Genomic DNA, 17,554 nt, shown 5'->3' on the forward strand with positions numbered 1-17,554 from the left:
TCTACCTTGGTATTGAGCACTCTATCCTAACGGTCTGATAATTTCAACCTGAATATATATGATGTTTGGTTCAATGTAACCGTCTAAAAAGTTCTCAATACAGTAAAGTAGAGCTGAAATATACGTTAAGTCATATTTATGCAAATATTGAGAAATGGGGTCAAGGGTCAAAATTTGGTACTTCCGGACATTTTTTTGTAAAATGTCTCATTAGAGCAAATATAAATATATATATTCTGAACCAGACTGTGCAAAAACAAACTCTACGATTAGTAGTTTTTAAGATATGGTAACCCAGCAATTTCACCCTTATTTGCATATTTAAGCTAGTTTGCATACTTTCGGGATGAGTGACAGAGGTGTGATGCTAAAAAAATAATCACCTTATCATATGTAACCATTTAAAAAAAAAAATCTCTGTTTGCAATTTGTTTCACTCAAAATGCTAGATTGACTAGCCTAAGAGTATTGTTCGGCAATTCTGAATGAGGATATGGAGTCATTTCTCCAATGCTTTTACCAGAAAGCTTTATTTTTTATTTTTCACCTCTCAAAATAAATGGGGTACAGGATTATATCTGCCTATTAAACTGTCAAATTAAAATTGTACTCATATCATTGGTAAATACAGAACAAATTGTTTCACAATCTTAATGAATTTTAACTAAAATAAGCAAAACAAATTCAACCAGTTGAGACAGACCTGACATCAGTTAATTTATATAAAATGTTGCTAAATTATGTGCACTTTCTTTAAAGGTTTTACATGTTGCGGTATTTGGAAGTATGTCTATGACTATGTTAATGGTGCTGTTTGGTCTGGTATGTGGTTATTTTCTTCATATTGCACCAAGTCAAAGTACCTTTATTGCAGCCTGTCTTTCATTGTCTAGTACACCATTGGTGGTGAAGTTTCTAGGATCTACTCATAAACATGGAAAAGCTGAAGGTATACTATATATATATACTATATTATTTATTGTTTGTACTAAAATAGGATAACTATAACTGAGTAGAAGTAAGATGTCCAGCAAAAATACAAATATTAAATAAAACTAATTGATTGAGCAAACATATAATAAAAAGTGGGAGAAATTGAGGTATGAATAGGCAAGATGCGCTCTATTTAATGCGATGAGCTATGACGAAAGAGACAAAAACAATATATTTTATATTCGGGTGGCCATATGATGACATCATAACATCCGAGAGGTAACAATTTTGCATAAATTCATATCTACAACTTTCTGCTTGCAAAATAAGTTAAACAAATTAGTGGTCACCTTTGATCATGAAGAGCTATGAAATAGGCATTATTTTGACATTTTTCAACTAAAATGCGCAGAAATTGTCAAATTCAACTTGTTTGCATGGCGTGCTTGAAAGTGGAAATTGGTCTTATTATTTATTTCAAACTGCTAGAAAAGGCTGGAAAAATATAATTCAAGTAAAAAAAAATGTTTTTTACATTCCATGTAAAAAAGTGTGTGCGTGGGAATTTTTGACATGCGTTAAATGCCATATTCGTGTAGAAAGTTGATTAAAAATTAATTTTGCGCATTTTGAAATTTTAAATGCGTGTGCGCGCATAACTTTGTGTACAAAACGCCATTTTTTATCCACAGAAAATTTGCCATTGATATGAATTAAACTTTTACCAATTGTCAATAAAAATTAAGTTTGGTTTTTATTCTATGATCAATCATAACAATTCTTATAATCGTGCTTTAGTCATGTTGCGCAACCATGCAAAAATAAGTGCACAACTTCACATAAATGTCCATAGGTTGACAAAGTTATGAAATGTTATGTTTTCACATTTCAGAGATAGGCAACTCACAAAAATTAATGAAAGAAAGACGACTAGATTTGAACTCGTCACTTTGACGAGTTAGTTATCCGCATGACAAATCATGTGCACACCATAAGTTAGAATATTGCGCACAAAAAAGATTATGCTATTATGACCTGACAAAAATGGAATGTTAGTGTGCTGTCTATTTTGTGTCTAAATATATATACAGTATACACTAAATTCTGTATACATATTACATACAGTGTAGCATAGGTAAAATTACGAGACCCGCCATTTATTCCTATTTTAAAAATGGTGACGTCATCAAAATGAAGCACATCACGATACGACAACATCCGATAAATTTGTACATGAATTTGTATCTACAATTTAATATCATCTAGAATACGTTTTAATCACGAGTATCACTTTTTATTCTATAAAGAGCTTTAACAGATTGAAATTTACTGTAAAGATGAAAATAATTGACCCACATTATTTAAATTTTTAGACATGATATGTCTGTATGATAAAATATTTTTTAACTCATGCGAAAGATAGTTGATTAAACTAGTCAATATTAAAATATAATACAGGACTAACTAATATATAATACAGGAAAACAAATTTGATGATAAGTTTCAACAGTTATCCACCAAGGTGAACTAAAAAAACAAATAACATTTTTAATTCTATTTTATATGCAGGTAATTCGACCACTAGTGTAATAAAACCTCTATTTGGTTTTTTGGCTTTTTTAACTTCTGCAATTTGCCTCTGTTTGCCTATGTTAAATATTTCTACCTTGGTAAAAGTGCTCATTATCTGCACTGAGGAAACAAATGGATGGTTAACGGTTAAGATTAATAGTGATGTATGTTGCAAAATAGGGATCTGTTCTTTTCTAATCTCAAATGCAAGAACATACTAGAAAACATGAGAAATGGGAAAAAGGTAATTTATTATTAATGAAAATAGATGTATGGTAACAACAATATAAACAGCAACAAGAGTGTTGAAAAGTGTACAGATACACAGTAAGGGTACATTCACAGCTGCTCTGCCTCCTGGAATGGAAAACAGTGGGCTGTCTGGTAAACAATTGAATATGGTATTGAACAATCAAACCCTCGTAGTTTATGTGAGTTCACAGGTTTAAATCATGGAACATATGTTTCAATGGCAAGTAACTATACATTTAACTGTATCGGTGTTATCCACATGGTATTTATACATGGTACGGGTAGTGGGCCGACTTATATTTCACATTTTTACCGTTTAAAGACGAAAAACTATCGCAGTAAGCCGGTATAGTAATTTCACGTAAAATACAGTTTGTGGCCGTAAATTAGATCGAAAAAATTTAAGGATTTAAATGTTAGCCAAATGATGGAGTCATAACAAAAAATGACAGCTCACTTGGTTTTCATTCAAGAAATGGAAATTGGCAATAAAAAAAAATAAAATTCTGACATCTGACCCTAGATAGATAAAATAATTTTAATATTTGTGTAAATTACATACTCCTGAGATACACTGCATATCAGGAGTTGTTTTGGGACATTCTGTGTGTCACCATGAAAATCATGAATGAACAATTTGGACCGAAGGTCTAGCTTCTGTCTTAGGTATGCAACAAAAGGGAGTCTCATACAACATGTACCGAATGCAAAATCAATTTATTCTTCTATGATCAATTTCTTATCAAACGTGAACAAACACAAAATGATACAAACACAAAAACCATGGACCTCAAACAAGTGAGTGACCACAATTGAGGGCAATAATTTAACCTTATGGATAATAAATCTACTTAAGTATGACCTGTCTCCAATTACCAGGACTCTTACAGTATGGTTCTTATCAATAACATTAAATTTGTTATAAATCTGGATTAATATATTACGACGTAACCCGTCTCCAATTACCACCAGGGTGTCTTCAATGATATTACCCTTCTCAACAACTTTACAATAATTGCCACTCAGGGCTTACAGAGTAAATACTAGCTCCAGTGTGGTACTTATGTGACTTAAGTGTCAACAATCAACTGTTATTACCTAATGCAATTCAAATAATATGGAAATATACTACTGCTTATTATTCTGATACTGTGGATTTACAACACCAAGTTATCTTTTCGAATGTCCAAGTGTAAGCTACAGTTCCACACGCTAGCCGTCTCTTCTTCCAGTGGTTAACATGATTAAAATGGCTGTGGCTTTCAGACTTCCTCCGGTTGTACAAATTAACAGATTGTTAAGTGTAACCTCATGTACTTGAACGTAGGTGACACTATATTTGAATCAGACATATATAAACAATACTAACAAATTCTATGGTGAACTTCAATTATCATAAGAAACATAAATTTTTATCAAGCGACTATTAGGTATAACTTATATACTCACAATGTCCACTGCCAAAGGCTGCTTAGACTATCATAGGAGACGACAAATTCCATGCACGTTCAGCTGGGAGCCTTGTCGGGAGTTTCAATCCGCGATACTGCGCTCACCCCAGTCCGTCGGTTTATAACTGAACTACAATAATATGAGCATCATGGTTCTACCAATTCTTATAAAAGGCCAGGCTTATACAGTTAGGTGCAACCAATGCACACTGCGCCCCACGATAAATAAGCTCTAAACAATCACTCCTAGATGTCCCGCACAATTGGCTGTGGGAATTAATGACTCAATGCAGTGATGTCGAGCGATTGAGCGCCTAACATTTCGCAAACCACGCTAGACAACGCTTCGCCTCACCGGGCGAGCGATATGCAAATTTTGCCACCGCAACAATACCTTGAAATGACACTGTGTCTGTTAATTTGTAGAGAAATACCAACAATTCATCAAATGCTGTTATTAATAAAGCTTGTATTTCCATTTTTTAGATAAAGAGGATACAGATTACAGCAGTACTTTGCTTAGTATTCTGGTGGTACAAGACATTCAACTAGGTTTGTTAGTGGCAATACTCCCAGCATTAGCAGGTGCTAATAACCAACTTGTGATTCATGAACATCACTCTTCATCTAAAGCTTTCAAGTTTTTTCATGTACTTATTTTGATATTTGAAATAGTTGCATGTAAGTTAAAACACAACAAACTAACAATCATAATGTGTATTTTAAATACAAATCGCAGTCAATAAAGACTGAATAGGAATTATTTTTACATAGATATTAAAATTATTAAAAATGAAAAAAGAGAGCTTCAATCAATCAGTTTAGAGGAAGTACTGGGGAATTCCTGATAATTGTTTAGAATTCATCCATATGTTTTTTTCATTTTCACACCAACGAATAGGTAAGAGGTTTAACAAAAAAAAAACAACACAAAAGGTAAATCCAAATGAAAAAAAACGAGCAAAATTATATTATTGTAGGTTTGGTCCCAAGTTGTGTATACTAAATAAAAGAAAGGTTTTTGTTTACATTTCACATGTTAAAGGTTTTCTAAGGCATTATTTATGTTTCCAAGAACCATACGTGTACACTTACTAGAGGATGGGCATTAATAAATAAACTATTACAAGAACCATACGTGTACACTTACTAGAGGATGGGCATTAATAAATAAACTATTACAAGAACCATACGTGTACACTTACTAGAGGATGGGCATTAATAAATAAACTATTACAAGAACCATACGTGTACACTTACTAGAGGATGGCCATTAATAAATAAACTATTACAAGAACCATACGTGTACACTTACTAGAGGATGGGCATTAATAAATAAACTATTACAAGAACCATACGTGTACACTTACTAGAGGATGGGCATTAATAAATAAACTATTACAAGAACCATACGTGTACACTTACTAGAGGATGGGCATTAATAAATAAACTATTACAAGAACCATACGTGTACACTTACTAGAGGATGGGCATTAATAAATAAACTATTACAAGAACCATACGTGTACACTTACTAGAGGATGGCCATTAATAAATAAACTATTACAAGAACCATACGTGTACACTTACTAGAGGATGGGCATTAATAAATAAACTATTACAAGTATATTTTCTTCTTGAGTCTGCTTTTACAAGGCCTAAAAATCTTCAAGTTTCAGAACACTTTAAAGCACTTTAAGATTACAGAAGATATTTTATAAATAATGTATATTTCTAATCTTTGTATATTCTTTTTTGTTAGCTCTATGGTCAGTGTTGATGCTGAGTTTCTTCATTAGCCGATATTTAGTTTCACCTATATTTTACAGACTCAGAGGTGAGGCAAACAAGGAGCTATTGTTACTAGGGGCAGTATCATTGGCTTTTTTTATGCTTACGGTAAGAAATATCCTTATTATATAGAGTCCTCATTGATAGCTTGAACCTTCTATTAAGTGAAAATTAAGTGATGTATATTAGGTAGTTATTAAGAAATGAACATACTGTATATGCAAAACAATTATTTGGTTTATCTCAATTGGCAGAAACATATTCAGGGCCATAATCAGGTTCGATGGTGGGGTGGATCGTTTAAATTCTTTAGTGAAACCGCAAATCGTATTTCTGGCTATTCTCTTGTATTTCTGAACTATATAATTTGTAATTCACTATTTATAGAGCGTCATATGCCATTTTTGAAGATTGTGACACCGCCAGACATCCGAATGAGAGTATTGAAATAAAAAAAGTTTATTTAAGCCTACACACAACACACTCACATACACACACCACAGTTGATACGGCAACTCTTTGCTGTTATTGTTAAAAAGAGCTTCATAACTTTATAACCTGGCACTATATACAAATTATTGATAATATTATTATAATAATCTATAGATCTACATGATGACTGTACGTTCATTCAAAAGACTCAATCAACAGTTTACAAATTCCATTTTTTAACTTCTTTAATTTCAGTATGTTTCAAAAACAACCTTTCATCTTTCAAAAACAGAAAACCAAACCTTTCATATTCATAGGTAGACACCGTTTTTGTATTGAATGTAATGCATTGTGTTTTTATGATAATGCTGATATTTAACACAGTGGTGTTATTATTATTATTACAGACAGTAAAATATTGCTTAAAAGGTTTGACTGTCTGTCTGTTTCATGATAAAGGACCTATTTACATTTTCCTCGGGTGCTGTTCAGCAAATATCTTCACCACTTCGTCCATATCTATCCTGTGGTCATAATGAATTGTAAAGAGTGCCAAGCTCGACAGACACTTTTGACCCATGGAGGCGGGCAGATACGTATGCAACCGACGAATGGTACTAAACTGTGTTCGCATTCGCACGAAGTCATCGTTAATGTGCATTTTTAGTAAATCGTAGATGTTTGGAAACATTGACCTGTCGCATGCCTTTAATGCCTGAGCAAGGGAGCTCGGTGTTTCGATGTTCGAAACATTTCTGAATTTATGTTTCCATCGATCGAGTTGGGTGTTCACAAGATGTGGCGTCTGTAAATCATCTTCATACATGGCCACAGCATCAGTGACATCAATGTTTGCCGTATGTAGACTCGACCTTTTAATGTAGTCGCTGTTGTTTGTAGACTAGAAAACATGGCGTCGAGCTCCTTTATAATGTGGTCTGTAAAGGGAATCATCAGGTTTCATTTGTAGTAATCCTTAACACTCTCTGCTGGGGCATTACTACGGTGCATCTAACGTGCTATAATACACGGTTTGGAGGAAACCAACCTTCAACGCCATCTCAACACATTTCGTATATATGTCGGCCATTACGTTGTCGATATTGTTTCTGCGCTCCACGAAATATTCCTTGAATTCTTGTACCCTTGTGTGAGCTTCTAAAATGTCCAAAGACGACTTTTGAAGCTTTACGGTGATTCCAACAAGATGTGCGAGTGAATAATAAACAATAGAAAAGGTGATAAGAAACCCAAATGACGTTATCGACTCGAGAATTGATGTAACGTCTTGTTTAGACTTTTCCTCCCATTTCGCTCTGAATTCTTCATTTATAGTATCTTGATGCAGTTCATGTGCAATTATTTAACAATAACACTTTACTAAGCAAGTACTGATGCAAATCATTAAAATGCGACTTGTCGTTCTGCCCAGCGGTTCTTGCACAGGTCCAGTAACGGCTTGTGTTTAACGTTAGGCGCAGCTTTAGAAATAATATGCGCTAAGAGCCCCTGTCTCTTCGGACTATGTTTAAAGTACAGAGTTACAGCTTTTATTTTATCTAGCATATTGCTAACATCGGTGTTGGAACACGCATGTCCTATAACCAAATTCAGGCAATGACCACTGCAATGCATTATTGCTTTTGGGGTGTCATCTCGAATCAGTTTCTGTACACCAATACGCTTGCTGGACATCGCTGCTGCACCATCATACCCCTGGCCATGCATGTTAATGATATCAATTATTGTAATTCCAAAATTATTCTGTGCTATTGTAAGTCTGATTATTGAATATGGTATACCTGCATGGTTACCTTACCAAAAAGGACATCTCTACTCATTGGAACAAGTCCATGAACGCCGAATGACTAAAACTTGTTTCTATGGGGATGATATTTCCTATGAACGGCATCTTAATGTTTTAGGATTAAGTTCACTTGAAAAACATTTCCAACATTTATCCATGTCATTTATTGTCAAGTGTCTTTATGGCATATATACTGTGGATATTTTAAACCATATTTCAATCAACCCTCGTCACGGTGATCATCTCATATTCATACACCCTTTTGCTGGGACAAATTCTTTAAAATACTCAATTTTCCACATATTTCCCGGTGCATGGGAGGAACTACTGGAAGAATTAAATAAGAGATTTTATTCATTTTAAATATTGGTATTAAGACTTTTATAAATAAGCTTTAAATTTATTTTAACTAAGATTTTGCTATGTATTGATGATTTTTAATGATATTGCAATATATTTTAATTTATTTTGATATAGTATTATATGCATTTTTTATGTTTATACAAATTATATTCTAAATGTTTTTTATACAATCAGTGCAATAGAAGACCTACTAGATAGTGATTTAGTTCGCTTTTTAGGAATCCTGTCTCTATCTGGTTTTGTGTGATGTTTTCTTGTTCTTTGTCCACGTTTTACGAGACAAATAAATGAAATGAATTCCTAGGTCAGCTAAAATACACTTGATGTCATCTGCAATATGCTGTTTTAGAATAATGTCATCGCTTATTACATTGATGACTTCATTTTGGATCTTTGCAGTATGTTGTGTTTTTCATAATTGGTAAATCTAGATGACATTTTAAAATCGTGTCATGATGGGCCAACAATTTAAGGAGCGGCAGGAAGTTACCCGGGTTGCCGTCCGTATTCAAGTTTTCCTTGTCACCATGATTATACATTTCAATATGTGTCTATTTCATGTGATGTTCGCTTCTGGACTTTCGAAACTATGTATCAAACTCTCTGCTGCTTCCATCGCCCGGATATGGTATGCGCATTCTGCATGCGGATTCACCGTGTCCTTTTTCTTGTTCCATTCTTCCTGATCCTCATACCGTTTGAAGAATTTATCTAGAATCTATCTGACAGTTTACCGCTGCACGTTTTTGGTCGCATCTGCTCTGAGTGTCCCATGATTCGATTCCCTGTGTTTGAAAGAATTATTAAGAATTGGCATGATTATTCCAAAGCCATTTTGTCCGCGAAACCGGGTCTCTCTTTATGCTAATACAACATTTTGTTTTCTAATTATCAAACGTCCAAGACTTGTATTACTGTAGGCCTACTGGACAATATTCAAAAAGACGTTCGATCATAAAAAAATGATAATAAAAGAAAAGTCAATCTTACCTTACAGAGGACAATGTAATAATAAGCACAAAATCGTTTGGTTTGGTTCATAAACTAGTATCTACTGACTGACCGCGCCAAATAGACTTACACGCCGTACACGCGAGAAGATCCATCTTTCCTGCGCGTACCATAACTTTTTTTTAAAGATCCAGACGTCTTGGTGTTTGGTAGCTCAAATTTATATTTTAAGCGTAAAACTAATAAGATAATTGATATTAACAATTGGTTTTGGTTGTAAAATATATTCGTATGTCGTTTGTTAATTGAATGACGATTTAAATTAGTTAAATTTATTAAGGCTTGACTAGGCCTGTAGTAAACAAGCAAAAAAAAGTGGGAGGCCATGCGGAACTCTCTGTTCAGCGATCCCCCACCCCTGGTTACGGGCCTGATATTCTTTACTTTTGTGATCTATTCAAGGCAAATGGTTTAAATTATTTTTTTTTTTTTAATCATGAATAATTATCATAATAAAATAATTAACTCAACTTGATTAGCATATTTGATTTCATTATGTAGTAAAAATCATAACCAAAAGTATGTACCGACTTTCTATACCATTGAGTACAAATTATATTTTCTTGCGATTTACTGAAATTTTCCCTTACGTAAATGTATGTATAATTGAAGAATTTATTGTACTTGGAACAAGCAAGGTGGTACAAATCTGGAAAATTCTGACCCCAGCGGACTGTACCATTTTTATGTAAAAAGGCTTAAAAATCTTGGTTTAAAACTTTTAAATTTTAGTTTAGAATATGCAAAGAAAATTATTTAATAGAGGCATTTGATTTTAATTGTTTTACTAGTCTACACACCAGGCTGGACTTATGCCTTCTATAGCTAGTAGTGTAGACCATTAAAGCTGAAAGTGAAACTTATGTATACTAACTATGGGCGTAAATGCGTGTGTCACCTTTGGATAGCCTAAGCTATACTGTATCTAGGCATAAGGTTTAGAAAAGCTACAGACTAGGGACTTACGCATTATGATGGTAGATGAAAGAATACAGTCATTTACGCATGCGTAGCACAGTATACTCGACTCGGTTCCTTTATTTACAGGATTTAATTGTATATGCTCAATTTTACGTTTGGTATTCTAGGCAGAGCAAAGTTTATGACATAATTTTGAAACTTTTCAACAATAAAAAATAAGCGATGAATAATTCATGTTTATTTAAGTTTTCATTCTTAAGCACTGTCTACACTATCAAAGTTTGTGACAAAAAAATGTGATGTGTCACATAAAGTTTGATAGTGTAGACAGAGCTTTAGTTGTTGTTGAAACAAACGGTGCTGAAACAATGTATTTAAATCAAAAGTGAAAGTTTTAATCTTTTTTACGCTCCTTTTCCCGATTTTTTTTCCTTTATGGTAGGATAATTTTTTTTTTTCCAGATTTATAGGGGGGGGGGGGGCGTGCGTGCATCCCAATGCATAAAGTTCTTACTGATGATTAGGAGATGACCTTTTGTTTGGATTTGACAATCAGTTATGAAATTCCATTCCTTTTAATTCTTTAGATGAAATGAATGGTTGCCAATATGCACTTTGGCTTTTTTTTACCAATAATAGCATGCATGATTTATTTTGAATACTATGTGGCATGGAGAAGCATTTTTCCCCTACAGTGAATGCTAGATCCAGCATTCAGTCGAAGCTGATAAACCACAATGGATGTCGTGAATTTTGTTCAAAATTGAGAAATTTGTGTAAAAAATGGAGAAATATTTTGTCCAGAATAAGGACAAAATCGAAAAAATAGGGAAGTTGTCCAACATAGAAAAATCCGATTTGTCCAAAATGGGGAAATTCCTGTCCAGAATGGGGAAGTGCTGTGTCCAAAATAAGAAAGCTGTCTAATATAGAGAAATCCGATTTGTCCAGAATGGGAAAATTTCTGTCCAGAATAGAGAAGTGATGTGTCCAAAATAGAGAAATTGTCCAATATAAAGGGAAATCCGATTCGTCCAAAATGGGGAAGTGATGTGTCCACAACAGAGAAATTCAGATTTATCCAAAATGGGGAAATTTCTGTCCAGAATAGAGAAGTGCTGTGTCCAAAATAGAGAAGCTGTCCAATATATTGGGAAATCCGATTTGTCCAAAATTGAGAAATTTTGTCCAGAATAGAGAAATGATGTGTCCAAAATAGAGAAATTCAGATTTGTCCAAAATGGGAACATTTTCTCTAGAATTAGTAGGGGTGTGAAAGATACGGAGGCTCTACCCACCTCGTAAATGTCCCGTGTTTCATGAACTTTCTTATCGAACTTGAGAAATAAAGTCTCTCATAGACCTGACCTAAACTGATTTACGCATCCAATCTTTCCATTTATTTAGGACCAAAATGTGTAGAATTATGAGAGACGGTATCATCCATGTAAAAATCTTCAATTGGGTTTCCTGGACGAGCCTCCAATTTGTAACCCCGGTTCGAAAAGATAATAAAACTAGGATTCCAAATATTTATATATTTATTCCGGAGTTTATTCCAATTGAAGTAGTGTTTATTCTGAAACTAAAAGAGAAAATACATACATGTATATAAGATAACTAACATACAAACAATACAAAACAATGTGATATGGTATACTCGTGATCTCAAATTAATCCAAAATTGTCTTCATAATCAATAATATCGTAACAAAACATAAATGCTATAGCAATGGTAATTAAGTGAAAATTCAATATAAAACACGCTAATGCTTCATCACTTTATACATTTATTTACTAAGCCAAACATATTCCTTGGAGTATCTTTAACAATGCGGTAGCCTTTCATCTAAGCAATTACTTCTAATAATTAATGAAATTTGATGTACACTAAAATAATAACAACTAGATTTAATTCGTCACTATGACGAATTATAGGTTATATGCATTGATTTAAATAAAGATAATTGATTGATTTAAGATATTTTGATTGATTGATTTTCTCAGAATCTTTAGTTATTTGTAATATATGATAGGATCTTGCTAACGCAAATACAATAGCCGGTATCATAATCCGATCAAAGATCCTTCTGCGTATATAATGTCATAAACCACATTTGTGTTTTTATCTAAATTTCATTATAAATCATCTGTATAATCTATACACTAAGAAATACAGTACAATTGAACAAACAATACGGATAATAAAAAAATATCTTATTTCGTTTCGTTTCCCAAGGTGAGACTCGAACTCGGTACCTTGAATGCTAAAGACACGAGCAAAGACCACCGAGCCATACACAACTGACTAAAAGTTATGGGAAGATTCCTCCGTGTATTTACTATGCAGTAACCACTTTGGTGCAGATAGATTATTACATACCGCAATGAATTATAATGTTTTACTATGATGACATCATTAAAAATTAAAAAAAATGATGCACTGTCAAAGTATATACTTTTAACTTTAATATATGAACTTCATAAGGAAGAAAGTTAATGTTAAGTTTGTTATTTTGGCCTAAGAAAATGTTATAATTTGTTTGATTGTCGAAATTAATTTTGTTAAATTTAATATGCCATTAATGATGACTTAATCAACTTTTGTTCTTCTAATTTCATAATAAATCATACATATGATACATACACTTCAAGAAAATTAAATAAAAAATAGGTGTTCCCGAGCATTCTAACGATATATATTAATTTTAAAATTTAGCATATTTTCACCATTTTGTTAAAGCCCCATTCCCTACGTTTTTTAGATCTAATTTAAGATCACAAACTATATTTAATGTAAAAATAATACTATATGGTCCTATTGCGATAACTTTTTTCGTCTTTAAACGGTTAAAAATGTGAAAAATAAATCGATTTTAATAATTATAGCGGCCCGCTATAAATCCCAAAATGCATTGCGCGCGGATTGATATTGTTGTTTTTCACCTGTAATTCGCCCACTTTTCGATCGATCGCGTGAAGCCAAAACAAATGGAAGACTCCTAACTTTTCAGCGAAAATACCGGGTTTTCCCCAATTTGTATCAACGGAGTCTGGCAAAAATAGAAAGATAATTAATGCAGCAACTATACAACGTCAGGCTAGGTATATAGCTAGCGTACGATGTTCGTACGTTACCAATGTTTACCAGCTAGGCCTACAAAACTAAGCCTAGCTAGGCTAGGCCTGAGACCGTCCACGAGAGGTCGATCGCCGCGAGCTACTTAGGTAGTGCATTGTTTCTCACTTTTTATCATAATTTACCATAAAACGTACATTTAAGACAAGGAATGACATGGTTTAATGTTTTTAAAGTGATATATATGTATTATTTTCCAAAAAACGTCCAAAATTGCAGGGAAGGGGTCTTTAACTTACACGTGCGTAGCCTGTCACTTTTGACATGCGCGTATAACGCTGTTTCGCATTGAAAAGTGAATAAAATATGATGATATTATTAAAGAAAGGTTATACAACAGTAATCGGACAAAAACAGTGCGCATTAACATTTGACGCGCAGTGCGCGTGCAAAAATCTGCGCACTCATGGCAATTTTTTAAACGCTTAAAATTGCCTGAAACGTACTCTAATTTCATCGAAAATAAATTCTGACAATTTTCAACATTTTAAGCGCGCGTACGCATGCGTTATATGCACTACGCACGTAATTGTATTGCCATATGATGAAATATGACCTGAAATTTATGAGTACCAAATTTTGTTTAAAAGTGATTCATGTTTGTGAAGATATGATTACAAATGTGATTTCGTTAAATCGCGCGTAGACCGCGTAATGTTTGATTGCGCACCCTGAAAACATAACCACATCGATTCCTGGCCATAAGGAATATACTCTGAAAAATTGACTTAGATAGATGAAACTGATATCAAGATAATTCACTGACAAAATAGTGCTAAGGAGAGAATAAATAAACTACACATGAAACTCGTCACTTTGACGAGTTAGTTATCCGCTCGACAAACGCCACGTGCACGTCATACGTTAGAATATTGCACCGAAAAATATTAAGGCATTATGACCTGAACTGAAGAATATGATATGTTGTTATTTCTGAATTCTGTTATATTGTGTCATATAGTATACACAGTACAATCTGTATACATATCACAAACAGTGTAAAATAGGTGAAATTACGGGACCGGTATTTTATTGTAATTTTTAACATCTTGACGATTTCAAAATGAAATGCAAAAGTAGAAATTTCAGAATGAAATTATCTCAGCAACAACATATTAACGTGTAGAAGAAATTTGAATACGTGAAATATTGATGCGCGCTCTTTTAAATGTAATAAAATATAACGCAAAAGACGAAAATACGACTTTTTTTATTTAACTGGCCATATGATGACGTCACAACATTCAATTGGCACAATTTTCACATGATTTTGTATCTACAATACAATAGCTTCCTGAAAACGTTTTAATCGTGATTATCACATTTTATTCTTACGAGCTATAACAGATTAAAATTTACTGTAAAGATGAAATTAATGATCAACGTAATTTAAATTTTTAGGCATGATGACGTTAAAAAAATAAAAAAAATTTTAATTCATGCAAAAGATAGTTGATTGACCTAGAATATATTAAAATCGGGGTGAAAATGGACAACGAATAAGTGGAGATGCACTCTGTTAAATGTGATGAGCTATGACGAAAGAGACAAAAATCCTATATTTTATATTCGCGTGGCCATACGATGACGTCACAATGTCCGGTTAGCCATATTAATGCAATAATCCGATATCTACAACTCATCAACTTCCAGAATATGTGATTAAAAAAAAGTTCTCTACGTAGTTTAGAATCTATGACTGTTTAAAAATAGGCATAATTTTGACGAATTTTTGAACTTTTTCACCAAAAACTGGCGCAAATTATCTAATTCGACGTGCTCGTATGACGTAATTTTTAGTTGAAATTTTTTAAAAGTTGGTAACATTACTAGAAAAGGCTGAAAAAACATAAATCACGGGGGAAAAATAAGTTTTTAACGCTACGTGTGCACCGCGTGCGTAAAAATTTTCGCGCGCATGGGAATTTTTGACATGCTCAAAATGACATGAAACGCATAGAAAGTTGATTAGATGTTGATTTTTCGCATCCTAAAATTTTAAACGCGCATGCGCGCGTAACTTTTTGTGAAACATGCACATATTTTTAATCCATAGAAAGTTTGCACTTGATATGAGTTAAATTTTCACAAAGTGTCAAAACAAAATTATGTTTGGTTTTTAGTCTATGATCAATCATTAAAATTCATAAAATCGCGCGTAAGTCACGTTGCGCAATTCTGACGGCATTCAAAAATAGGAGGTGCACAAGTTCACGTAAATGTCGATATGTTGACAAAGTTACGATATGTTCTGTTTACACGTTTTAGAGAAACGCGACGCACAAAAATGACAGAAAGAAAGAAGTATAATACAGAAAAAACTAGACATGTAACTCGTCACTTTGACGAGTGCGCATGAAAAACGCCACGCGCACATCATACGTTTAAATTTTGCGCACGAAAAAAGATTATGGCATTATGACCTGAACTGAAGAATGTCATATGTTGTTAGTGCTGAATTCTATCAATTTTGTGTCATATAGTATATACAGTATAAACAGTATAATCTGTATGCGTATTACATACAGTGTAGAATAGGTGAAATTACGGGACCCCCCATTTATTCCTATTTTTAACATGGCGGCGGTATCAAAATGAAACACTAAGATAGCAATTTTGGAAGCAAATGATCTCATCAACAACATATTACCGTGTAGAAGAAATTTGAATACGTCAAATATAGATACGCGCTCTTTTAAATGTGATGAACTATGACGCAAATTATGAAAATACGACTTTTTATATTCAACTGGCCATATGATGACGTCACAACATCTGATTGGCAAAATGTTCACATGAATTCGTATCTACAATCCAATAGCTTCCATAAAACGTTTTGATCATGATTATCACTTTTTATTCTGACGAGCTATAACAGATTGAAATTTACTGTAAAGATGAAAATAGGTGAACGACGTTATTTACATTTTTAGACATGATGACGTCATAAAAATTAAAATATTTTTAACTCATGCGAAAGATAGTTGATGGACCTAGACAGTATTAAAATATATGAGGAAATGGAATACTGTACGTATAAGCAATATGCGCTCTATTTAATGTAATGAGCAATAGCGAAACAGTCAAAAATCCAATATTTTACATTCGTGTGGCCATACGATGACGTCATAACATCCGAGGGGTAAAGATTCTGCATGAATTCATATCTACAACATATCTGCTTACATATTAAATTAAAAAAATTGGGGGTAACGGTTGATCCTGAGGAGCTATAATAGATTCAAAGTAGGCATAATTTTGACAATATTTTGTCACTTTTGCAACTAAAACGCACGCAAATTGTCTAAATCAACGTGTTCGTATGACGTCATTTTAATTTGAAATGATGTAAATCTTTTTTAAAATGACTAGCAAAGGCTGGAAAATTACAATTCAAGAGAAAAAAACATGATTTTCGTACTCCGTGCGCACCATACGCGTCAATTCTTTCGCGCGCGGGGGAATTTTTGACATGCTTAAAATGTCATGATCAGCGTAGAAAGTTGATTATAAATTAATTTTGCGCATCTTGAAACTTCAAATGCGCGTGCGCGCGTAACTTCTTGTAAAACATGCCATTTTTAATCCATAGAAAGTTTGCCTTTGATATGACTTAAATATTCACCAAATGTCAATACAAAATGACTTTTATTTTTTATCCTATGATCAATCATTGAAATTCATAAAATCGTGCGTAAGTCACGTTGCGCAACTCTGACGTCATTCAAAATATGGAGGTGCACAACTTCAGGTAAATGTCCATATAATGACAAAGTTATACAAAAGATATATTCACAAGCAATAGGGGATATGCTGCTCACAAAAATCAGGGAAAGAAAGAAGAACAAAGATGATGAAAAAAAAAGATATTTACAATCACAT

General features: G+C 33.3%; 1 protein-coding gene across 4 annotated transcripts in view; it reads left to right on the forward strand.

The window, feature by feature from the left end:
* The window catches only part of LOC140050422 (transmembrane and coiled-coil domain-containing protein 3-like), a 48,426-nt gene that overhangs the window by 15,572 nt on the left and 15,300 nt on the right, over positions 1-17,554 (forward strand). For all 4 annotated transcript variants that reach the window (XM_072095593.1, XM_072095596.1, XM_072095594.1 and 1 more), the window contains 3 exons: positions 760-949; positions 4,695-4,889; positions 5,971-6,107. In XM_072095593.1, the coding sequence (XP_071951694.1) occupies positions 760-949; positions 4,695-4,889; positions 5,971-6,107 (522 nt within the window). The remainder of the gene's footprint in view (positions 1-759; positions 950-4,694; positions 4,890-5,970; positions 6,108-17,554) is intronic.

This window comes from Antedon mediterranea, chromosome 5 (genome assembly GCF_964355755.1).
Source record: "Antedon mediterranea chromosome 5, ecAntMedi1.1, whole genome shotgun sequence".
Taxonomy (NCBI): Eukaryota; Metazoa; Echinodermata; class Crinoidea; order Comatulida; family Antedonidae; genus Antedon; species Antedon mediterranea.